This window comes from Pseudonaja textilis, chromosome 6 (genome assembly GCF_049901715.1).
Source record: "Pseudonaja textilis isolate UNSWEBS1 chromosome 6, rPseTex1.2, whole genome shotgun sequence".
Classification (NCBI taxonomy): Eukaryota; Metazoa; Chordata; class Lepidosauria; order Squamata; family Elapidae; genus Pseudonaja; species Pseudonaja textilis.
The window spans coordinates 26,622,931-26,648,054 of NC_141995.1; the positions used below are offsets into that span (position 1 = coordinate 26,622,931).

The window sequence follows — 25,124 nt, forward strand, 5'->3', positions numbered from 1 at the left end:
AAAAAAGATTTCTGCTTCGTGGTAAGCTTGCAGAACCGTGGGACTCACTAAGACAAACTAGCGCATGGCACTTTCATGGGAATGTAACTCTTCAATTCACAGCCTGCAGCGCTTTAACAGAATTGGGACTGTTTCAGGATTCCAGAACTCCGGACACCGCGGGGAGCAAGCTTGAACAACCGCCGACGATGCGAGCCGAGTGCCGCCTCGCAAAGGGACGGGAAGAAGCAGGAGGCAACCGTGCCAAAGAAGCTGCCTCCACGCCGAAGACAGAATGAAAAGTTGGCTCTCCGTCTGTGGCCACGTCTCCTGTCTTTCTCCATCCGTGGAGATGCGAAAAGCGAGGGAGAAGCGAGCAGCTCCAAGCGCTGCGCTCCGCCGGACCTCCTGAAATGGAAAGCTCAGCCGGGCAGCCTCGGGAGCAGGTGGATCCCTGTGAGCGGAGGAGACCGAAAGGCTGGCGGGTCCTGTCCTCTCTTCTCTCCAGCCAGCCTGACCCGCTGCGCTCGTTCCCCGCTTCTGGCTCCGGAGGGGAGGGCGCGAGCTGAGCGCCCGCCCGACACTTCCTGTCTGCGAGGCTGGCGGCGGAAGGATCGCGTGCGCCCTGCCTGAGAGGAAGCGCTTTTCCGCGGGCCCTTGCTTGCCGCTCCACGCGGGAGGGCGAGAAGCGAGCCGAGCACTGGCTTCGGCGTGGCTGGGCGGGAGCGAGCGTGCAGAGGCGGCTCCGGCCGAGCGAAGCCCCCGGTGACTCTGGTGTGGCGGCGGAAGCGCGTGCCCGTCGTTTAAGCGGGGCTGCGCGCCGGAGCGCGCGCGCCCGTCCGAGCGCCAGGAAGCCCCTGCGGGTCAATGCGAAGCCGCCGCCGCCGCTCGCTCCAGCGGCATAAACATGGCGACTTCCCTGCATGAGGGGCCCGCGAATCAGCTCGACCTGCTCATCCGCGCCGGTAAGCGGCGACGTGATCCGGCGGGGCTCCGGCGGGGAGGGCGGCCTAAAAGAAAGAAGCGGCGAAGGGTGGGCCAGGCGAGAAGGAGGTTGCGCACGCTGCTCGCGGGCTCTTCTCGGGGGCGGCACTAGCGCCGGAGTAATGGAGGGAGGACGAATCCAGGAAGTGATCACCTTGGCGCGCTGTCCGCGTTAGCAACCTGGCCGCGCTGCGCCCGCAATGTGGGGCTTTGCGTCCGTGCGCGTTTGGGGCGGGAGCCGCCGCTGTCGGGGCCAAGGAAGAGAGCGTGTATCGGTTGCAGCTGCTTCTGCTGATGGCTTTCGAGGTTAAACCAGGAAGAGCGGCGCTTGCAATTCCGCGCCCTCCATCAGTGCCAGGCTGCTCAGGAATGGAAAGGCGCCTTCCTTGCAGCGTCTCTTGGGCGGAAGCCTGCTCCCCCCGCCCCCGGTGTATAATGAAGAGCCGCTGCGAGCGGGCTTCGGAGACTTCCAAGTCTTCCTTTCGCTGGTCCTGACCGCCTGCTAAACTTTTGTTTCTCACGGGGAGGATGTGGGAACCGCCTGAGGCCCCGGGGTGTCAGGGGCACAGGTGGCGGAGCCGGGAATCCAGTCTCGGCGGTGCGAACGGTGTGCGATTATCTTTTATTGAAGATACCGAATCCATTTCCCCCCCTTCTCCCCCCACCCCAATAGCGGAAGCGCGGAGCTCCCTCAGGAGCCCGTGTACGCTGGGTGAGGGGCGGGAGAGACGGCATCGTCGGCCAATCGTCTGTCAAGGATGTTCGAAATCTGAATGCTAAAGTCTTTGTTGGGCGGTGCTGTTCTCCTTCAGGCCAATAGGCATGGAGGAAGAATTGAGTGGCGGCTCTCTGTGCGCTGACAATGCAAGCACGGAATTGGAGGGAAGAGGAAGGATTGTAAATACGGAAGTGAGGGCGGGGCTCGTGTGAGTGAAGCGGGGTAGAGGCGGAGAATTGAAGTGGCTTTCTAACGTAATTATTCTGTATGCAGATGAAAACGATGTAGCTCCGTAACGTGTGTGGATCATTTAAAAAAAAAAACATTTTGTTTTCGTTCAATAGAGAATAAACTTTAATGGTTGTTATTCCCTTCTTTTCTGACTCCTTGTAAATTTTTGACGTTAGGTTTTCCGATTGTATCGCCGTGCATACGAATTAACAGTTGATATTAATTAAGCATTCTTTTCTTGCTTGTTTTTGTGTTTGTGTGGGTGGGTTGTTTGTGAGCTTCTACAGTGCAAAATACTTCTGATGAGTCCTCTCCAGCTCCAAAATATTTGTATTGCTTTTAAAAGATCAGCGGAAAAGGAATATTGTAAGTAGGTTTGTACAAGACTGCCTCCTGCCTGATAGCTAGCTTAGAACAAAACAGAGTTGCATGACTTTTAGAAATAGTGTATAATGCCAATCCACACAGCATAAAAAAATTGCACAGCAAAACCACCTACTGCAATAGAGATTGGTATTGAATACCTGTTATTTCACATTGACTGAGTTCCTAAGGATGATTTAATTCATTGGCTGATTTATGGTGATATTAAAACTTTATAAATACTTGAATTGCTAGAGGGAAAGTATATATTGAAACATACAGTTAAGAGCCGGAGGGCAAAGAGAGTCAGTGTAGTACAGTAGTTAAGGTATTAAACTAAGCTCGTCCATCTTAAGCCATGGAAATTTGTTGGTTGACTTGGACTTACTCTTTTCTCTCAGTTTGGAGTTATTTTTAGTGGATAAAATGAAGGGAGATTCCCGCCTTGGCTATCTCAAGTTCTGGATAAAAGGCAATATATAAATCTTAGAAGAGAAGCTTTGCAGAAATGGTTGCCCATAATATAAGTGTTGTCCGTATGCCGTTAAAAGGAAAATGATAGAAACTTATCCAAAACCAAGTTGGTAGTAAAAAGACTGGTTTTTCATAGAAAGGATATAAGAAGTAGGTGGAAAAAGGAACAAAAAATAGTAATAACAACAGGAGAAGGAAGAGAGCCCAGGTGAAATAAAGCATAAAAAAGCCAGGAAAACTGAATGGTTTGGGAGAGGCATAGACTGGCTACAAAATGATGTTGTCCAAAACAGGTAAAACTGTTTTATAAAACTGAATTTTAACACTGATTTCAAATGCTATTCATTTGAATGTTTATAATTATTTCAGTGTATATAATGCTCCATTTTTAACATCTTTAATTTATTAATCATGAGCAAGAAAACACAGATTAAAATGCTAGTTTAATTGACTTCATATTTTCTTGTTCATTATTCTTAGGATTTTAAAGCTGTGGTTATAATTATTTTAAAAGAGTTATTTCCCATTTAAAATAGACATGTGCACTGAAATGAATTTCTGTGCTTCCAAGCAAGTAATGCTATATTGATCTCTGTTTTTATTTTTACTTAATTTTCATAATTGCTTTTCCTATATGGTGCAAATGGAGCAGTGTATGTAAACATCCAGTTCCAACTATGTAGAACAGCTAGTGACTTAGACATAACTCTATGCTACTGGTCTTTAAAAAACTTGTGGTGGGGAAGATACAGTCAGTATACTTAGGAGAGGGTCTTGTACTACTCTGACATTTAATATATTTTAGGACTGGAGTTTGAACTTCTATTGCCTTTTTCAGTACAAATCCTAGTAATTAATAGGATTAGTACCTACTAATCCTAGTACCTACTCCTGATCCTAGTACTTCAGTTTTTTGTATTGATACATTTATTTAATTTTTTTAACCTTACCCAATTCACAGACCTGGAGTGATGTACAAAAGAATAAAAATTAAGAATAAAAACAGAATATATTAAAAATAGATATCTTTGAAATTCTTAAAACACAGTAGAATTGTGTTATTTTAACAATTTTATACAATTCCTGAAATAAGGCAATGATTAAATCTCCAGAGGAAAGAATTGGCAAAATAAAGGTGTTTGTGTCAGAGAGCCTGCCCCCCTTAGTCCATTACCTTAAGTATGGGTTTCTGCCCCCTCCCCCGTTTATGTTTTCAGGAACTTTTGTCTTCTTTTCTCTGTAAAATCCCTCTTTTCTGAGCCTTGTAAAAATACCATTTAGGACACACATAAGTTACAAATGTTGCCTTAATTAAAAGTTTATAATCCCCCCCCACCCCCCACCCCCAGCTATTGGCCCATTAGAAACAAATCCATTCAAGCTGCAGGCGAGAGCCCAAAGCTTTACTTGCACTTGTGTGGGATCAGGTTGCACGTACAAAAGCATCTCCTCCTCCCTGCCGCTACTGCTGCTGTCCCTGGAGCCAAAAAGGTTGGGATCGCTGCTGTAAGGTAGTTCGTATCCATTTACTAGCAAAACACGTCACATTTTAAAGATAGCTGGATAACATAATCAAGACATTAAAAGAAGGAAAAAGTGAGAGACTGTGAGTGAAAAACAATACATTAAGAAAATATAGGTATGCCTCATTTAGCAATTGTTTGCAGTCATGGCAGCATTAACGTTACAATCAGTCTTCAGATTTACAACCTTCCTAGATCTGTAAAGCAAAGAAAAATCAAAGTAAAATCATGTTTCACTATTTTGCTTAATGACCAAGTTGCCAGTCACAATTTGGTCACTAAACAAGGATTGTGTTTAATGTGAATTGTACATAGATTATATGTCAAAACATAAACTCTAAACCCTAATTTTGGATGTAGTACAATTCCATGTATTCTAGTCTAGACAGGTTTTCCAGATAGATTTGAATTTTACATCAGAGTTACTTTAGCGATTGAAGCAAATTCCTGCCAGTTCAACATATTTTGAATGTACTTATTGGTGAAATTTAATATACAGTGGAACCTTGGGTCACAAACACTTCTGTTCATGACCAAATCTGGTGACGACCAAATTTTTTTGAAAATTGTTGCATCTGGTCGTGAATAGATCCTTCGGTGGGGATCAAATACAGCCACGGCGATTTTCCCTGCCGTGGTGATTTCACCTTCTGTGCCATTTTTTTTTTTTTTTTGTCAACACATGCACAGTCAGTCTTGTTTCCGGTCATGACCAAATCGGGTTGCAACTGAAGTCCTGGAATGGATTATGGTCGTGACCTTAGGTTACACTGTACTGGTAAATTATTCAGGATTAAAATGTCTAAAATTAGTTCCATTCTGTGGTGTATTATTTACAATATTGTTAAACTTTATAATATTGCTGTCATATATGGAGAAAGGTTCAAATCTATATTTCTGCCATTTTTTTGGAAAAAGAACTTATTTTATCAATCAAGACCGAAGTGGTATGTCATTGATAAAACATACCAGTTTCTTCTGAATATAATATTCGAGGTAAATTTAATATTCAATTGTGCTAACAAATGTTCAGTATTATATGGTATAAGATTTTCAATTTTGGTCAAACTTTTTGCTTTGTTATTAAATGTTTCTTTCAACAAGCTTTCTTAATGACAGCATTTCAACTTGCTTAGATTCCATGATTCTATTGTTAAGAGGACAAAGTTTAGATTTTTTAATCCACAATACTTGTTTACTCTTAATTAGTTCCTCTGGTTTCAAATAAACACTTCAGCAACAAAAGAATTATGGAAATAGGAATATTGGGAAAAACATTAAATTGGTTATTTCTGGATTCATGTTTAATTACATGAGTGTTGTATTATATCAGTAGTAACATGTTAAAAACATTTTTAGTGGCTTGCGTGTAATTAATCAAACAGATTATATTTGTGCTTTCTTGTTCCCCTTATTCAAATATACAGGTAGGCCTCACGGTAGTATGCAGCGTTTTAAACATACAATACGGTATAATTCATAGGATGCATATGGACACTAATTTAAATATATCATTAAAAGTTTTATAAAACTTGTCTGTATCTTTGAATTTAATTATTGTGGTAATAGAATAATATCTCCTGAAAAATTCATACATTATACAAATTATATTGATATCAATGTTTAAATATTTATATTGGAAAATGCATTCTTTAAACTTTTTCTTGTTTGTAAACTGTAGCTACAATACTCTTGTTACTAATTATATTGCAATTAATAGATTATTATAATTAACATTGTTGGTGAAGTATCAATATTAATCTGAGATTAACATCTAAAATAGTAGCTAAAAGCTGACCTACACTTTAGTTCAGGGGTAGTCAACCTGGTCCCTGCCACCCACTAGTGGGCATTCCAGCTTTCATGGTGGGCAGTAGGGGTTTTGTCCCCTACTTTATAAATCACCATTACTGTGGAACTGGTGGGTGGTTAGAGAGAATTTTACTACTAACAGGGATACAAAAGTGGGCGGTAGGTATAAAAAGGTTGACTACCCCTGCTTTAGTTGTTTATTTTTCAGATACCATCTGTCTTAAATTGGTAAATTGAGGGATAACAGTGGTAGACTCTACAAGTCTTGATTAAATTATTGAAATTTATATATAATGCTAAGCTGCATTATTGCATATTTAATGTATATCATTATTACAGTTATTTGATATTTAATATTATTAGTATGCCTTGTTATTGGTAAGAATACAGTATCAATTGACAAAAATTGAGGTTGAAAATACCTGCTGTTTAGAGGCAATTAGTCTGTTCATTTTGTTCAAGCGTACATTAGAAGAGAGCACACACACGCTGGTTCTAAATCAAATAATTTACTTCAAATTGAATGTAATGATTCTTCCATAACTCAAGTGTTCACCTTAATCTTTTGTGTGATCACAGTATGGTTAATTAATTTATATATCTTATTTAGAAACTGCTAATCTTCCTTGTAAGACTGGAGGTGAGACGACACAATTTAATATGGATTAATCAGTTCCAGAGAGTGGATGCACTGACGGTAGAGACTCTCTTCTTGAGTAAATGTCAGTTTTTAGCAAACATGTTATAAAATGCAATCACGTGACTTTGAGATGCTGCCAATAGGTGTAAATGTAGGCTGGTTGCCGAAAGCCCTTATATGTAATCATGGGGGATCCTGGCCATTGGAATTTCAGAACAGATTGTAAGTACCTCTGAGATGGTCCCTTGTAACTTTGAGTTAGTCTCAGTTAGTGACCATTGTAAGTTTAGGACTATCTGTAAAAGTAGGAAGATTCAGTTAATTATAGTTGCTTGTTGCATTGAAATCAAGAGCTTCCAAATAAGTCAAATATGGATTGTGATAAATGCTAATTAGTATATTTTATTGTGGCTTAGAATGCATTGTAAATACAGTCACTATAGTTTAATTTAATAAACATGGTTAAAATGATCCTAACAGATCAATGATCAACCCATTCTCCATCTTTCCCAGTTCTGGTTCTCTGTGGTGAGTGAATAAGGAAGATTTGAACATGTGTGATTAATTCATGCCAATCATTTAGGTCTCATTTTGAGGAATAAAATACTCTTCATTGTTCTGCTTGTTAGGCATCAAAGTAAATATTTCTATTGTAAAATGATAATATATTTGTGCTTTGGGTTTTTTTTTGATTGACTTCCTAATTCTTTCCAGGTTTTTTTCCCATAAATTTTGCCGTTCACTATACGAGATTTGGTCAACAAGTTTGTACAGATTTCTTTATGTAAAATTTAGTTGCATTGGCACATTATTAGAATTTGGAATAAGCAGAGTAGTCTTAGCTTAAGGCTGTAACATTTTCAAAAAGTTATTTATAAATATTGGTAAAACTGTCTAGAATAATAAAGATCTTTCCAAATGCAAAATGGTAGGCTTTGGAAGAGTATATTGAGAACTTTTTCTTGAAAGTATTACTCTTTTTTCTGGTAACTAATTATAGAATTTATTGATTCTCCTTTTGGATAAGGATGATGGCTATTCATTTCCCTATAGACTCTTTTATATTGATGAGTAGTATTTATAGTTAAGTAACAGAAAACTCCACTGAAAATCACAAAGCTTAATTTTAACAGGAGCATGTGTATTGTATGATTATTGAATTATTTCTAGCTGCTACTTAGCAAGAAACCTCTTGAAATAGTATCTGAGGTAATAATCATAGTAATAATAATAATGCATGCTGAAAACCATCTTATTCTAAATATTTGAAAAGAATGGCAGCTTTGCATGTATATAGGTCTGTCCTTTTCCATTTTTCATAATGGTTATTTGCCTTCATCTTTGCTGTTATGGATGGGAAGCTGGTTTTGAAATCTTGCTCTTTGGTAATGATAATGACTGATAACATAAGCTGTTTTAGAAAAACTGGGATTGTTTATTGAAATATTCTTCCGTGATTCTTTCTGAGGCAGCTTTCTTACATGATTTGGATCTGAAAAGACGATGAGTAAAATATTTTTTTCTTGTTTAATATTCCATTTCGAATTTTGAAGTTAACAGAATAGTTAACAGTTCTAACAACGAAGTTCGAAGTTAACAAAATAGTTAACAGTTCTAACACCGAAGCACCAGTTGACTCTTCATTAGTTTCCCTAGCACTGCTGATAAGTGATCCAGCTTATTCTAAAGATATCTTTAGATGCTGACAGCTCAGCTGGAAGGATTTAGCTTTGAATAGATTTCCATAAATGGAAAGAGCAAGTGGAGAGAGAAAGAGAATGTGAATGTGCTTGTGTACACCTTCGTGTGTATAGATAATATGCAGCAGGTGGTACTATTTGCTGCTGATTTTAACAGTTTCCACTGATAGAAGACCAAAATTTTCTATGTGTGCTTTTTATGTATTGGTTGGTCAATATCACAATATCTGTAAGGTGTTTTTAGTGATACAGGACCTTAAACATTATCCATTAACTATTTTCCCTTTTTAAGTAAGCAAACAAAATATTATACTGCAAACAATATACTGAGTCAAATGTTAATTTAGTGGAAAAAAGGTCTTGCTTTAGTGAAAAATTGGTTTTAAAGTAATAATTGAAAGGTACAAGTTACACATTTTTCTTGAAATAATTTTAAGTATATATAGATACAAGACTAACACAAACTAAGTGAATATATAAAGTAAAAAAAAAAATACAAAAAGATTGAAAAAGAAAATAAAGTGTAAGAAACAAAGATTTTTAAAAGATAACTTTCCCTTCTCTCCAGATAAGAATATACAATTTCAGTAACTTAACACCTGTAATATTTCAATAAATATCTTATCCTATCTTATCTTTTATTAATAATATGTAGGTAGTCCTTGACTTACAACAATGCATTTAGTGACTGTTCAAAGTTACAAGAGCACTAAAAAAATGTGACATGACCGTTTTTCACACTTACAACCATTGCAGCATCCCCATGGTCACACGATCAAAATTCAGGTGCTTGGAAACTGGTTCATATTTATGACAGTTCCTATGTCCTGGGGTCATGTGATCACCTTTTGCAAACTTCTGACAAGCAAAATCTAGATTCATTTAAGAACCGTGGTACTAACAATTGCAATGATTTGCTTAACTGTGGGAAGAAAAACTGGACAAAATTAACATAACAAATGTTTCACTTAGCAACATAAATTTTGGGCTCAATTGTAGTCATAGGTCAAGAACTATCTGTAATAAAAACTCATCATTCAATTATAAATGGCAAAAGTCTACTAAGATCTACCAGAAATTGTAACATGCTACATTTTAACCTTAATCTTTTAAGTCCATTTTGTATTCCAATTTATCACTTTTCTCTAAGAAACAAAAAACATATCTTCTATTTATAAAATTTTTAAAATCTTGTCATATAGTGCTTATTAAAAATGAATTCCATTAATACCTATCAGAAATCACAATATATTACCTCTGATCAAACAAGTCCACTTTAAATTCTTTTTGTTTAATTTTTCTTAATCTTTAAACCCATCAAATAAGTTTCACAAGCTGATTTCTTACTTTGTCTCCTTTCAGGAACAACTTCATTAGTTTAATATGTCTCTTTTTGTAAATCCAACAGAAGGTTTTCAGATCACTTTTCTGATTTATTGTTTGTAGGTCCCCTTTAATTATTAAGACATAAGGTGCTTTTATTTGTAAATACATTGTGACATCTTTTTCTGTGTCACTCTTATATTCTGATATTTTCCATATCACTTTTGTAATTGGCATTTAAAAAAATAATAATATCCACGTTCAAATGGGCACCAGTTTATCCAGTAAGATGTGTTGTTCTTCTATATCCTCTGTTATAGTACCACACAATCTTGTAATTTCTGACTTCAAACAACCATGAATTCTTCTAGTCAAACAGTATTGATCTATTGCAGGCGTGTCAAACTCACGTCATCATGGCCGTGTCACATGATGTATTAGGACTCACCCCCCCCCCCTTGCTAAACCAGGCATGGGCATGGCCAGTGCATGATGTATCGGGTCAGGAGTTTGACAGCCTTGATTTATTGTATTAATGGCCTGCTGTTTCTTTGATTGTAATTGTTAGTTCTTTCTGGTTCCTTGTACTCAACTTTCAAGTCATCTCTTACCAATTGTTCATTTTCCAGTCAACAAAACTTTTCCAGGCAACTATTTCTGATAATTAATTTCAAAATCTTCATATATTCTTTTATAAAAATGTGAACACCTCACAAGAAATACTCTTTCAAACCAATCTATCCCTTTAACTTTTCAAAATCAACATTCTGGCTCCCTTTTGCTGTTTCCAAAAGTTAATTCCCCCCTCCCTTTTAATCCCTAAACTTACATAGAACTTCTTTCTTCCAAGGTAGGAGAGGCTCCTTTTCTAATGAAACGTGTCTTTCACTTGCCCTTCAGAAGGTTCTTCACAAGGAAATAATAAGCACCTTCCTAAAGTAGTTAAGAGGTACTGAACTATGCCTTAGGCAAGATGGTCAACTCCCAGAGCTATCAAACCTGCTGGAAATATTTATTTTATCTTCTTTTTGCAGGGACATTTTGTATGGAGCAAGCTGGTAGTTGATCCCTATTCTCTCCTTGATCTAGAGAGTAATTCCAATGAGCCAATCCATTCACTGATTCCTCCTTTCACTGCAGTTGTAGGCTCTGCATTGATTTCTCCAGAAGTTGCCATGTTACAAGTTTCCAAATGAAAGTTAGGGGACAACTTTACATTTAAATGAAGAAAATTCCAGTTTGGATTTGGAATTTAAGAAATGGTGTAGAATAAAAAGACTCGGTTGAATAAATCTAGTGTGTATGTGGGGAAATAGAAGATGAAAGAGGATGGTAGACTCCTCCCCCCAATAAAAGAAAAAATGCATTGATTATAGCCATTTCTACATTTGTGCAGATAAGTTTAAGTCAACATCTGTGCTTTTTATGCCCTTGAAATTAGATTAGACCTCATATTTTTATAAAGAGATATTAAACTGGTTAGTGAATTAATATAGAAAAAGCTTTAATACGGAATGGGTTACTTCTCATAATCTAAATTTTAATCAGATTATTACAATTGATGTACTTGATATTAGGCGCTTAGTTTAATCTTTGTTTGATTCATTTGCTTAGGAGTGTGAACAGTAAAGAAGATAAGGATCAGGGATGTTCTTAATTTGGTTCTTTTGAAATAATGATTAAACATAATAATGTAAATAGGCAATTAGAATTCAAAAAATATTTATAGATTACCTTTTAAATGCAAATATGTGTGCCTCTTAGGGGATTGATTGAATCATCGTTTTTTTTTTAAAAAATGACATCACTAATCTTATGATTTAGTACTCCACAAACACTACTGTCACATCTTTGTGGACTACTTCTATAAATATGTATTCTTGTGGTTTGAATGTTGGACATAATAGTTGACTGCAAAAGCCTAGACACCCCAGTTAAGGTATATGTTTGTAACATGCATAAGTTATGTCAGCCTTTCCTTTTTTGGGATTCTTTAAAGCATACAATTTGACCAGGAATGGTCCAGTCTTTTCATATGCTATTCTAATATGTTAACTACCCATATTTTTGCACTATAAGATGCTCCAGACCATAAGATGCATCTAGCTTTGGGGGAGGAAAACAAGAAAACAAAAAAAATCTGCCTCTTTCTCCTCGCTCCAGCACGTGGCTCATCAGGATTCTGCTCTGTTACGCCCACCACCGGTCAGCTGAGTGACAACTGGATCTCAGCCTCCCGTAGCCCTGCCAATCAGCGGGCTGGCCAGCCAAAAACGGTGTTGGTGCCTCCTTTGTGCTACCGCCGAACGGTAGTGGCAGCAATGGGCGATGACGGCAATCCCTGCTGCCTGGAACAGCTGATTGGCGGTATTCCGGGAGGCCAATCTAACTGCCGATAGGTGGCGGCTATAGGCAATATTCACTCCATAAGACGCACAGGCATTTCCACCCAATTTTTTTTTGGGGGGGGGGAGTGCATCTTATAGTGCAAAAAATATGGTAATTTGCTAGTGTATTCTGGAGGAGACCGAATGAAGTAGGCTGTTCTTGAATGATGAACTTTATGCAGAATGTACATTTTTGTCCTAATTTTCTTGAACTAAGTAAAGTAGTACTAAAGTACTAAAGTAAAGTAAGTAAAGTAGGTTTCTATTTCTCTAAGCTATCATGTGCTTGGTTTGGTTTTGGCTTAGTATGATAACTTAACCACTGGATTTTAGATTTTGAGGTTTGTAAAAGAAAGGAATACACTCTCATCTCAAAAAATGAGAATATATGTCTAATATATATTTGTTTAAAATCATGTGTATAAATAACATATGGCGTATGAACTTCTGGCTCACAATATCTGTCAAATAAATATTTTGTTTATTTTTTACAGTGGAAGCATCTGTTCATGGCAGCAATGTGCACTGTTCAGATAAGACAATTGAAGCAGCAGAAGCCTTGCTTCATATGGAATCTCCAACCTGCTTAAGAGATGCTAGAAGTCCAGGTATATGAATCACATCAGTTAAATATCTTATATTTTTTACCAGATAAGTATCCCCTGAGTAATATTCAGTCTAAATGTTTTAAGACCTTCAAGTTATCTTAATTTAGGTGAGAGGGAGGAATATTAATCAGTTAGTATTTAATTATATCTTTCTGCTCATAGGGCATAAATAATTTTGTTCCTAAAACTGGTCTACAAGTTATGTACTGCATGCAATATGTAGTGTTACCTGGTGCAATATTGCATTACTGCATGAAAATAATGTTGGTGTAATTCATAATTACTGTATGAATTATAAAGCTGTTTGTAACATTGCTGCACATTTTCTGTTTCCAGAAAATTCCATGTCATAAGTATCTCTTTAGATTGATCTGTACATCAGTTAATAAACCCATGTCAGGTTTTCTTAACTGAAGCCAACAGAAAACATAGTCTTCTTGTGTCTTGGTTTTAATTTTCTTTCTGTTTGTGTCATCAGGTTAAATTTAGCAACATTCATTGCAAATTTAATTATTACCTTTACATGCAATTTGTGGTTTGTATCTAGTGATAGTGACACAGTTTATAAAATGGGAGTAAGTGATATGCTAATGAGGAACAAACTAGACTATTAACATCGAAGGATTAGCTAAAATGAATATTTAGTGAACAGTTTGATTCATTTCAATAAATCCTGGTTTTCTCAATTTATGAATGAATTAATGTCACACAGAACACAGTTATTTCCAGACTGTAATTTAGTGCACAAACTTTCCAGTACTGAAAACAATTACTATTTAATTTAATTTTTAAAAATGCAGATTAGCCCAGAGTGTGTCATATAATACAGGCAGCACCACAGTATTTGTGGGTATTCTAGTAACTGAATGCAAATGAATGATGAGAAAACTTTATTTTTTATTTTGCACCTTTTGGAAATGGTTCTAAAATTTGAAATAGATTTATTTGTAAGTTGAAAAATCTGAATTTAAAAAATATTTACCTTATTGATTTATTTGCTTTCTTTAGTGGAAGTTTTTGTTCCGCCTTGTGTGTCAACTCCAGAGTTCATCCATGCTGCAATGAGACCAGACGTAATTACAGAAACTGTTGTGGAAGTATCGACTGAAGAATCTGAACCAATGGATGCATCTCCTTCACAAACTTCTCCAGAAATCCATGAGCCCATTAAAAAAAAGAAAGGTACTTTGTGTATGTTTGTATGATGACTAAAAGTACAGAACATTTCTGTGAGACCGGCATATTATCTATATGATCATTTTCTTAGAAAGGCTATTCAGACTGATATTTTTATTTTAGTAGTTGTTCCACTGGTTAATATTTGGTTGGAACATGTTAAAGATTGAGTTGTCAGTAAACAATTGTAAATGCTTAATTAAAATAAATACTTTCAAGATAAGGCTGATGATAATTATGGTTGTACTTGCACTTTATTGTTTTCCTACTCTGATGGAGTAGTGTTCTAGATTGTAAGTAGGAAATATTAATCTTCTGCACCAGTATTTCTAAAACCACATCAGATCAACCTTGACGATTTATTTTTGTTAAACTCTGAGAGAACTAAAGGTGAGAAATACTATTTCTATGATTGTTTCACGCTAATAAATTGTTCTCTACAGCTGGCCGTAAGCCAAAATCTCAAGTGCCATCAACCATTTCCAATTCATCTCCAGACTTGGGTATAAAAAAGAAGCCAAGAGAGGGCAAAGGTAATATGCTAATTATGTTTTATTTTAAATATTGTGAGATATGTAGTAAATATAATATTCCCCATAGCATTAGTGCCTAACAATAAGGGTCAATTGGAGCTAGTCTTTCAGAGTTTTCAAGCCCCCCCCCAAACAACAACAACAACAACAACTAAGGTACTGCTAGAGTTTGATTTCCGGTATATTTCTGTCTACATGGCTTGGGTAATGTGATTTTTTTCCCAGTTGAAAATAGATACTTCTGCTGAAGATTTACAGTAGCACTTAGCATATTAAAAGAGTATTTATTACTGTTGATTAGTGTCTGACTTTTAGGTTACGCTGAGAGAAAATGACTTGCTCAAAGTCACTTAGGGGCCTTTGATGGTTGAAGGTGGATTTGAACTAGAGTCCAAAATTGTAACTACCACATCTCACTAGTTCTCCACAAAGTTTCCTCTAGGACCCTTTTCATTCCAGCAGAATTAGGTTGTTTCAAGATCTCCGAAATGGAAAGGCTAAGTTGAGAATGAGATTGCAAATTACAGGTGTTAAAGCTCTTTTCCCCTTGTTTTCTGATTTTCATATAGTTGATAAAATTATTTCCTTATTGCTATTAGTTCTGCCAAATCTTTGTTACAGTCAAAGACCAGTATATGAAGGTGGGGTATAATCAATTAAAAAGCATAGAAAATATATCAGAGTCTACATAATAATTATTATTAAAAAGTAAAAAATATAAAATGGTACATTTAAAAATCAAATTCTGAAAGAAATCTAAATGAAGATAGGAGCAATAGATTGGTGTAAATATGTGGCAGACTAATCTATCACAGTGTAGAGCACTCTGGTATGATGAACTAGGTATTCATTAAGATTGTTTTATGACACAGGTCTGATAGATTTTCAGCGCTGCTGCGCAGAACTTGACAGCATTGTATGCTGCAGCAGGATTAGTATCTGAAAGCAGCAGGGAGGTTTAAAATTGTCATGTGCACCTGGGTATGTATTTATGCAGTAATGGTGAGACAAAGCTAGTATGTCTCTGTAATACAGGCATTGTAATATAGAGAAGCACATGCTCTGTTGTTTCTGTGTTTCCAGAGTCACAAGGGCATTATCTCTCCAGGTAGGGAATGTTCCTGTATTGGCCTTCAAGGACAGTTGAGTGGAGGGTACTGCTGTTACTTGTATCTCCCGGAGAGTCACAGCATCCAGGCAATCTTGTTTAAAGCTAAGTAGGACTGGATCTATTTAGTGTTTCAGTGGGAGGCCTCCAAGAAATATGAGAACTATAAAACCAGAATGAGAAGTTAAAAACAACAACAGAAAGCAGACTTGTTTTGCATTTTGACACAAAAATGATAGGCATCTATTCATGGATTCACCAGTCTGTCTGTAATAAGTCCTCACTTTTGCTTAATAGTTGCAGAGAGATTACTGGTGAGATCATTTTGAGCACCTATGGGAATCTACGGATTGGCTTTTTGTTGTTGCGTACTGTTTACAGGTTGCATGCCTGTGTATTAACCTTATTCAGTTGCTCATTGGTATTTACTTCATATCATCATGTATCTGTCTCTAATAAAGTTATTTAAGATTGTAATATTTGTTTTTTGATGGTTGAGGTGATACATTCAATTAAATAGATGGGAAAACAAACAAAAGTTTATTCTAATTTCCCCTGGTTAGAATTTGCAAATTCTGATATTTTTCTAAGGCGTCTTTATATAGATATGTGGTGTTATATTACATTTTGTATATCATATATTACATTTTACATTACATGTATCGCATTATATTCTTAGACCTTTATGTTGTCTAATATACATTAGTTCTTTAGAGAAAAACCTATATCATTGCTGCCCCTACCCTGAAATTCAAAGTAGTATTAAGATATACATATTTGGCTATTTCTTAATATAGCCATATATATTCAGAATGGAAGCCTGTTAAAAAAAATACCTGTGAATGACCTTCATTTTTGGTTTGCTGCTTAAAATCTTGCTAAAAATGAATAGGAGCGCTTGTTTTCTTTTCCTTTTTTTGGCTGATATAAGAATACTAGATTATATGTTGCTTTGAAGAAAATTTAACTACTTAATCTGGAAGTTATTAATATTAGATGCTCTTGGGAAATACATTTTTAAACAATGTATTCTTTTGATTCATATTCCTGATAAAGCTTTTAATAAAATTGATGCTAACTAGTTTGCTATTTTGGCAAGGAGATAAGATCTTTTAAATAACATCAAATTTCAACATTTTTTGTTATCAGCATGTTTATTTGATTATTTATGTATAAAAGTATTTTTAAATGACGTTAATAATTCTTTCATTCCAAAAGTAAAAAATACAGGATGTTCATTTAGGAAAGTACAAATGCATTTGCAAGATGATTCGACAAATACTAACAATTACACCGTGAATTCCTACTCTAGAAAGCTTTCAGTGGATATTTTTGCCATATCATTTTAAATAAGTAAATAACTACTATATGGCAAAAATATCCACTGTAGTTTTAACTATCTCCTTCAAAAAAATTGATTTCTGCCCATTTTGAAAATATATTTAATATATGCTTAGCTTTCATAAAAATACTATGTAACATAGCAGTTAAATGTTATTCTAATATGCTAGCTTAATTAATTGCATAATTTTGTTTGTTTGGAGGTAATTAGCTCTTTGATTTCCTGAAATATATATTTTTTGCAAATAGGAAATACTACCTATTTGTGGGAATTCCTTCTGGATTTACTTCAAGATAAAAATACCTGCCCTCGATATATCAAATGGACTCAGCGAGAAAAAGGCATTTTTAAACTTGTGGACTCAAAAGCAGTTTCCAAGTTGTGGGGAAAACACAAGAACAAGCCTGATATGAACTATGAGACAATGGGAAGAGCCTTGAGGTAAAGAACAAAAAAAAATGAAGAAAAAAAGAGATAAAAATATTGAAATTGTTTTTTTTTAAAGCAATGCAGGTATCATGCTTTCTCTATAACCTTTTTAATGCTCTTAAACTAACATGCCAACTTTTACAGTCCTAAGGAAAATATTATTTACTTCATTTGCCTTCTAAAATTAAGTACTTTAGGTACAAAAAATTGAGATACCACTTTCATGAACAAAGTAACTTAAAGGTTAGAAACTGAATGGAAATAGTTTATTTAAATTAATGTTCTACACATCTGTATTTCTTTCAGATACTATTATCAAAGAGGAATTCTAGCAAAAGTTGAAGGACAAAGGCTAGTGTATCAATTCAAGGAAATGCCCAAAAATATTGTTGTTATTGATGACAAAAGTGAGTGCGGCAATGAAGATTTATCCATGTCTACTGATGAGAAATCATTGGAACGTGTATCACTATCTGCAGAAAACCTCATAAAAACAGCGAGTTCTGCTCGCACAGGAAAAAGCACTTCTCAGTTGACCTGCACAAGATCAGAGAAACCTGTTGCCAGAGTGAGTATCTCCTCACCTGGGCATGAAATGTCATCTTGTTCACCCACCACAACTACCGTTTCAGCAACAACTGCTCCCAGGTGAGTGCTATATGATTTACATACGGAGTAGTCTAGGTCTGTGTTCCCCAACCTCAGCAACTTTAAAATAAGTGGACTTCAACTCTCGGAATTCCCCAGTCAGTTGAAGTCCATGCATTGAAAGTTATGGTTGAGAAACACTGCTCTAGGTCAAGGGCCATAGGTTATGCTAAATTGGGGCAAAAATTAAATTAGTCATTTGTGTAATTAAAAAAAACCCAAATATGCTACATACTTTTTTCCAGGGATATTTTTATTGTTTTGCTTTTGTGGTATTGATACTATACAGGTAGTCATCAGCTTAGCAACCACAATTGGGACCAGAACCTTGATTGTGAGACATCACATGACCCCTTCACCCAACAAGTGCAATTCCAGCATTCCTGGCTAAGGTTGTTAAGCAATCTCATAGGCTGTTAAGTGGAGTCTCAGGCAAGATGTGCTGGGTGCTTTGGATTGGCAGAGCTCATGGGAGGCCTGATGCAGGCCATGTTTGAGTCTCTATCTGCTCAAGGGCTGAAAATCTTCCCTGCCAACTCACAGCATGCTTCCTGTGCTGAGCCTCCTTACCTTACCGCTGTCTCTTTGCTCTGGTGCTGAAAAGCCTCCCTTCTGAAATGCAAGCATGTTAAACCTCCACACATGAAAGCTGTTGAGGAGTGACAGGAATTTGCTAGAATGAGTTTGGAAGGAATCCCCATTTCCCAGCAGAGAAACAGTTGACACTGTTGCTACAGTTGAATTCAGTTGCTGCTGTTGTGAAGTACCAACAACCCCCCGCCCCAAAACAAAAAAGGCATGTATGCCTTTGCCCTGGATGGCAGGAAAGGGAAGGCAGAGCTGAAGAAAGCCCGAGAGTGACAAAGAGTGATACTCCCTTCCCCTTCCCTTTCCTGTCCTTTTTCTCTTTGCCCTCCAGTTAGCCTTCCTCCTCCCCACCCTCTTCTTCCCCTTTCTTTGGTTATTGTTGCTTATTCCCAAACTCATCCGTTCCCTCTCTCACCCCCCATGCATGCACTCTTCTCCCACTTTCTGCCTTTTCTCTCCCCTACATGTGTGTATACTTTTACACCCATTCACCTTCCTGAAGTGACCCTTTGTCTCTGTTCTGCAGTGAGGATTTTCAGTGTTATAGTGGAGAAGTAGCAATAGGGTAAAGAGCGCATGGTGCATCAGAGCTCTGGAAGGCCTAATGCAGGCTACATTCTTTATTCATGCGCCAAAATTTTTTCTCCCTGCTAAAGTCAAGACGGAAAGTGTTGACTTTCTGGGAAAGCCAGCAGGGAAGATTGTAAAAAGTGATCAGATTATTGTTGGGTATTTGGTAACTGGCCATTAAGTGCAAACAGGTTGCCAAGTGCCCAGTTCACAATCCTGTGATTGCATGGCAAAGGAGTCGTAAAAAAATAGCAACAGTTGGAAGTGCTTTACAAGCCATGAAGCATTTTTTCCAAGGCTATTGTAATTTTGAACAATCGTTACATGGATTGGTATACGTCGAGGATTATTTGAAGCAATTTTTGGAGGAGTCTGGGCCCATAACCTATAGCTTTGAAGAGCTATGTGCAGTCCTGGGTCTCAGGCAAAGTTGTTTTGAAAAGAAAGTCTGTTTGTAAATCTCTTGTTTGTAAATCTTTTTTCCTTCTAAATATTTAACTTTCTTTCTTTCTTTCTTTCTTTCTTTCTTTCTTTCTTTCTTTCTTTCTTTCTTTCTTTCTTTCTTTCTTTCTTTCTTTCTTTCTTTCTTTCTTTCTTTCTTTTACAAATTTATAATACTAAGGATTTGTCAACTTAAGATAAACAACTGCTGGGCTAATCTAAAATGAAAGTGTTTTGCTTTCCTTTGTTCTGTTACTTAGAATTATCAACTTATTTTAGTAGCAATAAGGAGTGATAAATTAAGTTCTGAAACTTCAAAGAATTCAGTTTGGAATTGGGGTAGCGGAAGAAACCATTACCTTTACTTCAAATTTGTAAAATATAATAAATTGTTTCTTTTTGATTAAAAAGGTCTAGTTTAGTTAAAGCATGTATCTGTGTCACAAATGTTGGTCTTAATGTAGTATTTATCTTCATCTATTTAACAGAACTGTTCGAGTGGCTATGCAAGTGCCTGTTGTAATGACATCTCTGGGACAGAAAATATCAACTGTTGCAGTGCAGTCAGTAAATGCAGGGTCACCATTGATTACCAGCACAAGTCCAACAACAGCAACAACCCCAAAGGTAGTTATCCAAACAATCCCTACAATGATGCCATCATCTGCTGAAAATGGAGAGAAAATCACAATGCAGCCTACAAAAATAATCACCATCCCTGCTACACAACTTGCACAATGCCAGTTGCAAACAAAAACTGGTTTGCCAGGGACAGGGAGTATTAACATAGTTGGAACACCTCTGGCTGTGAGAGCACTTACTCCAGTATCTTTAGCCCACGGGACACCAGTGATGAGATTATCAATGCCCTCCCAGCAGGCAAGCAGCCATACTCCACCCAGGGTAATTAGTGCAGTTATAAAAAGTCCAGAGGTCAAATCTGAAGCAGTGGCTTTAAAGCAGGAACGGGAGATCAAGACCCTGCAACTAGTACAAGAAGAGAAACCAGCAGATGGAACCAAAACAGTCACTCACGTCGTCGTCGTTAGTACACCCTCCACTATTGCCCTACCTGTACAAGTGAAAACAGAAGGAATAGTAACATGCGAAAAATGAAAAAAAAAAAAAAAGCAACTGTGAACATTAATTACAGAGACCATTGTGGAATTAAGCAAACTGACATACATAGGAAGCCAGGGAATTGGACACAAGAAGTTGAAAGAACTGGTTTTTTAAAAAAATTGTTAATAGTTATGCATATATTAGAAATTTACTGGAAGCAAAATAATGTCCCATGTTTCAGTGGGAACTGAACTAGATCTACACACTGACACAATTGCCTCTTGTATATCAGGGTTAAGCTGATGAAGAAAGAAAATTCCTGGAGCTGAAGGGAATAGCGGGTGAGCACTTAGGAGGCTCACTGCATTACCAGTTACACTAAGTCATGGAACACTAAACTGGTTCTGTGAGGATCTTGGCTTATGTAGATGGAGGGGCTATCTAGAAGAGGCTCATTGTTACACAGAACACATTTGATGCATTTGAATATGCATACCAGCAATTACTACTGTGTACTCACAGTGTTCAACTGGTGCTATGTGAAAAACTCTGCTACTAGGTATTCTTGAATGTGAACAAGGAAAGAATTAAAGAACTTCTTTCAAGAAGTTGAAGAACTTAGAAAAAATTTTTTGTCCCATGCAGCTTAAGCAGATTTTAAAACAAAAGCCTTAGACTGATTTTCAGTTACCTTTGTTGAAATAAGCTAAAGGCTTCTTTGTGTAAAGCATTTTTTATTAAAACAATTTTTTTAAAAAAATCTTATACCTAGCACAGTATTGTTATAGAATTACATGTAACATATTTTGTATGGTAGTCAAGTCTGTTGGTTTCTTAATTGGGGTCAAAGTGGCCAGAGGTTCAGCCTCTTGCGGCTTGGATCACCCACTTCGCCTGGACATCTGCACACATTTCAATTTCAGCTTTTACTCGGTCACTTGAAAGGTCACGCTTGGCATGAACTTTTGTCAGGTAGATTAAAAGCCTGTATATTTTTAGTTGGTTAGAGGAAAGTACCAGTGTTCAGAATGAACTATAATAGTTTGTATATTCAACATTTAAAGTATATTCTATTTTGTTGTACTCTTGTTTCAAAGTGTATTCAAGTAGGTTTTACTGAAATACAGATAATGAAATTTAAATTGGTGGTCTCTTTTTTTCCAAGCCTTAATGCCCCCCTGGTGTTTATCCAGATCAACACTGCTACACAGTTTCTACTTCAGTTCTCAAAACTTAGTGTCATAAATAGCACAGAATTGGAAACACACCAAAGAATTAAGTTAATTATCTCAGTTCTACTGAAAATAGGAGCAATATCTAGTGATAACACAGTGAAAAGAACTTGTATGATAATATAATTTAAACCATCAACAGTGCTAATTGGGTGACTGGAGTTGTCTTTACACTTGTGTTATACTGTCTTACAGTTTCAAAATGAATTAAGAGTTGTAATAGCCAGCTTCATAGGAGGTGAATGGGATTCCTTGAAAAGGAGGGGGAAGAGGCATCCAAGTGTCAAGCATAAGAAATCAGGACTCCAGGTGTACATTTAACACAATGCCAATGAGTAAAGACATAAGCAATGAGCTTAGAGAAGCAATTGCTGCAGCCCATCAATCTGGGAAGGGTTATAAGACCATTTCCAAACAACTTAAAGTCCACCATTCTACAGTGAGGAAGTTTATTTAGAAGTAAAAAACATTCAAGAATGTTGCCAATCTTCCCAGGAGTGGATTCTCGGCAAATTCACCCCAAGGTCAGGCCCTGCAATGCTCAGAGTAATTGCAAAAAACCCTCAGACTTTACAAGCCTCAATTGGCATGTTAAATGTTAAGTTCATGACAGTGCAATTAGAAAAAGACCAAACAAGCATGGTTTGTTTGGAAGGGTTGCCTGATGAAAGCCCTTTCTCTAAAAAGAATATGGCAGCTCGACTTAAGTTTGAAAAATTACATCTGAGCAAATCACAAGATTTCTGGAACACTAACCTTTGACAGATGAGACCAAAGTGGAGATTTTTGGCCATAATGTACAGTGCCATGATTGGCAAAAACCAAACAGCATATCAGCACAAATATATCAATCATCAAGCATGGTGGAGGGGATTTGATTTGGGCTTGTTTTGCAGTCACTGGACCCGGATGTCAAGGTTCCAGCGATTGCCCTAATTAAATGAGCCTCGAGCCAAGCTTCAAAAGAATCCAAATTTCCTCCCCCTCCTGCTTATGGCCACTCAAAAATGGGCATAGGAATGCTTTACGAGTTGACATTGGACACTTTGCAGTCATTGAGTTGACCATGAACTCCTCTGCCTACCAAGTATTCTAGAGTTAAATGTGAGGCCAGGTGTCTGACAGTTAAAGTTAGGCGACACCAAGAGCTGTGGTGGCACAGTGGTTAGAATGCAGTACTGCAGTCTTAACTCACTGCTCACTCGAGTTCAATTCTGAGCAACTCAAGGTTGACTCAGCCTTGCATCCTTCCGAGGTTGGTAAAATGAGGACCCAGATTGTTGGTAGAGGTATGCTATCTCTATAAACTGTTTAGTGTGGGCTGTAAAACACTGTGAAGCAGTATATAAATCTAAGTGCTATTGCTTTCATGTCTCCGCTGACCTTTTCATTAGACTAGATATATCCAATTCCTGCAACCATGTTTTAGCCTCCAGTTCCCTAATATCTTTGTTGCTCTTCTCTGCACTCTTTCTAGAGTCTCAACATCTTTTATACACTGGCAACCAAAACTGAATGCAGTATTCCAAGTGTGGCCTTACCAAGGCATTATAAAGTGATATTAACACTTCATGTGATCTTGATTCTATCCCTCTGTTTATGCAGCCTAGAACTGTGTTGGCTTTTTTGGCAGTTAATGCACATTTCTGGCTCATATTTAAATGGTTGTACACTAGGACTCCGAGATCCATAATGATCAGGTACCCAAGAGAACAAAATAAAACATAATGATGGGAGACTGATAGTCATACAGAAAACAATTATTTAAAAGTTATTTCTGCTAAAAGTGGTTTTAGGAGCTATTCAATCATAAGGCTGCTTAGTTTTCCACATATGATTTCTCCATTTTGGCTTTCTTTTGTGAGAACTTTTGTGGAAATTTGCTTTCCCAAACTTCTGTATTTTAAAGGGCAGGTCATCAACAGTTCTCTTTCCTTGAAGTATGGGGGGGAAATATCTCCAGATTTTACAGAGTTAGAGATGGTTGAAATTGAGGTAATGCTTAATTGGGGAAAGTTAACAAAGCTAGAACTTACAGCTTAATCCCCAACCATACTGTATATGATCATGATGCTGGAATTATTTGCAGTATGAGTACTTTAACTTATATTAAATATTTTGAAGAACATTGGACAATATTTTATCTCAGTTGTTGCATTCTATTATTGCAAGCTACTTCTGCAGCCAGCTGCCTACAATTTGGCAGTTCAAATTCCACGAGGCTCAAGGTTGACTCAGCCTCCCATCCTTCCGAGGTGGGTAAAATGAGGACCCAAATTGTTGGGGGCAATATGCTGACTCAGTAAACCATTTAGAGAGGGTTGTAAAGCACTAAAGTGGTATATAAGTCTAAGTGCTATTGCTATTCTGGCCATTTGCAGTTCTTTACATATGACAATTTTGTAAAAATGTCTTCACTTCTAGTGGTTTCCATTTTATCTTCTTTTAATAGCAAATATCTGTCATACTGCAAGGCATTTTTCTGGAATTGTTATATATTCCTTGGAAGAACTTGCTGTTGTAATTGGAATTATGTCTTATAAAAATACTCCTTGAAGGGAAAATATGGCCTATATTCAAATAAGGATGACATCACTTAAATTGTGCTAGTGTCGTGGATAAGAGTTCTACAAATTATGTAAGCACTCTTAGTTACTGTGGACAGAGTCGGTTCCATCTTTTCAGGCAGCAAGACAATGATTACATATTCTCTTATCCCATGGAGGATTTGCTCCAGTGTTGATGCTCTGTCTTGTAGACAAAACATCCACTTTCTATGAGCTCCATTTTGGGAACTAAAGGTCAGTGCTATCCTGGCAATGTGAAAAATCATTCCAGCACAGCAAACCAATAGGAAGCTGTAAGCAACAGGCTTATTTGGCCTGCAAAAACAGCTTAGGAGATGGGTCGATCAGGACTCCAGAGTTGATGGAACATGGAAATAAGGAGTGGTACCAGCTTTGAGCCCAATATAGAAGGCTTGAATGCCAGTTAGAACCTTTTTGTCTCTATCTTGATAGGCTAGACCAGGGCTCTCCAAACTTGGCAGGTTTATTCTTGTGGACTTCAACTCTCATAATTCTCCAGCCAACTATGCGGTGGGCTAGAGTTGAAGTATTGAGTATAGAGTTGAAGACAAAAAGTGGATGAAAGCTTCAAATTATCACCCTATTTAGTGTTTGGTCATGATTTAGCAGCTAGTATCTTTACAGAGCCCTGAGATGCAGAGTCCCATTTCCAGGAGCTCTTGGCT

General features: G+C 37.2%; 1 protein-coding gene across 4 annotated transcripts in view; it reads left to right on the forward strand.

The window, feature by feature from the left end:
* The window catches only part of ELF2 (E74 like ETS transcription factor 2), a 39,102-nt gene extending 17,321 nt beyond the window's left edge, over positions 1 to 21,781 (forward strand). For 3 of the 4 annotated variants that reach the window (XM_026698057.2, XM_087936120.1, XM_026698058.2), the window contains exons 4-9: positions 12,629 to 12,742; positions 13,751 to 13,924; positions 14,362 to 14,451; positions 17,150 to 17,342; positions 17,637 to 17,978; positions 20,066 to 21,781. In XM_026698057.2, coding sequence (XP_026553842.1) covers positions 12,629 to 12,742; positions 13,751 to 13,924; positions 14,362 to 14,451; positions 17,150 to 17,342; positions 17,637 to 17,978; positions 20,066 to 20,693 — 1,541 coding nt within the window. In that variant the 3' untranslated portion in view covers positions 20,694 to 21,781. Of the gene's footprint in view, positions 1 to 229; positions 945 to 12,628; positions 12,743 to 13,750; positions 13,925 to 14,361; positions 14,452 to 17,149; positions 17,343 to 17,636; positions 17,979 to 20,065 lie in introns of those variants that run through there. The other variant, XM_026698061.2, reaches the window with a different exon arrangement.
* Positions 21,782 to 25,124: the final 3,343 nt, after the last annotated feature.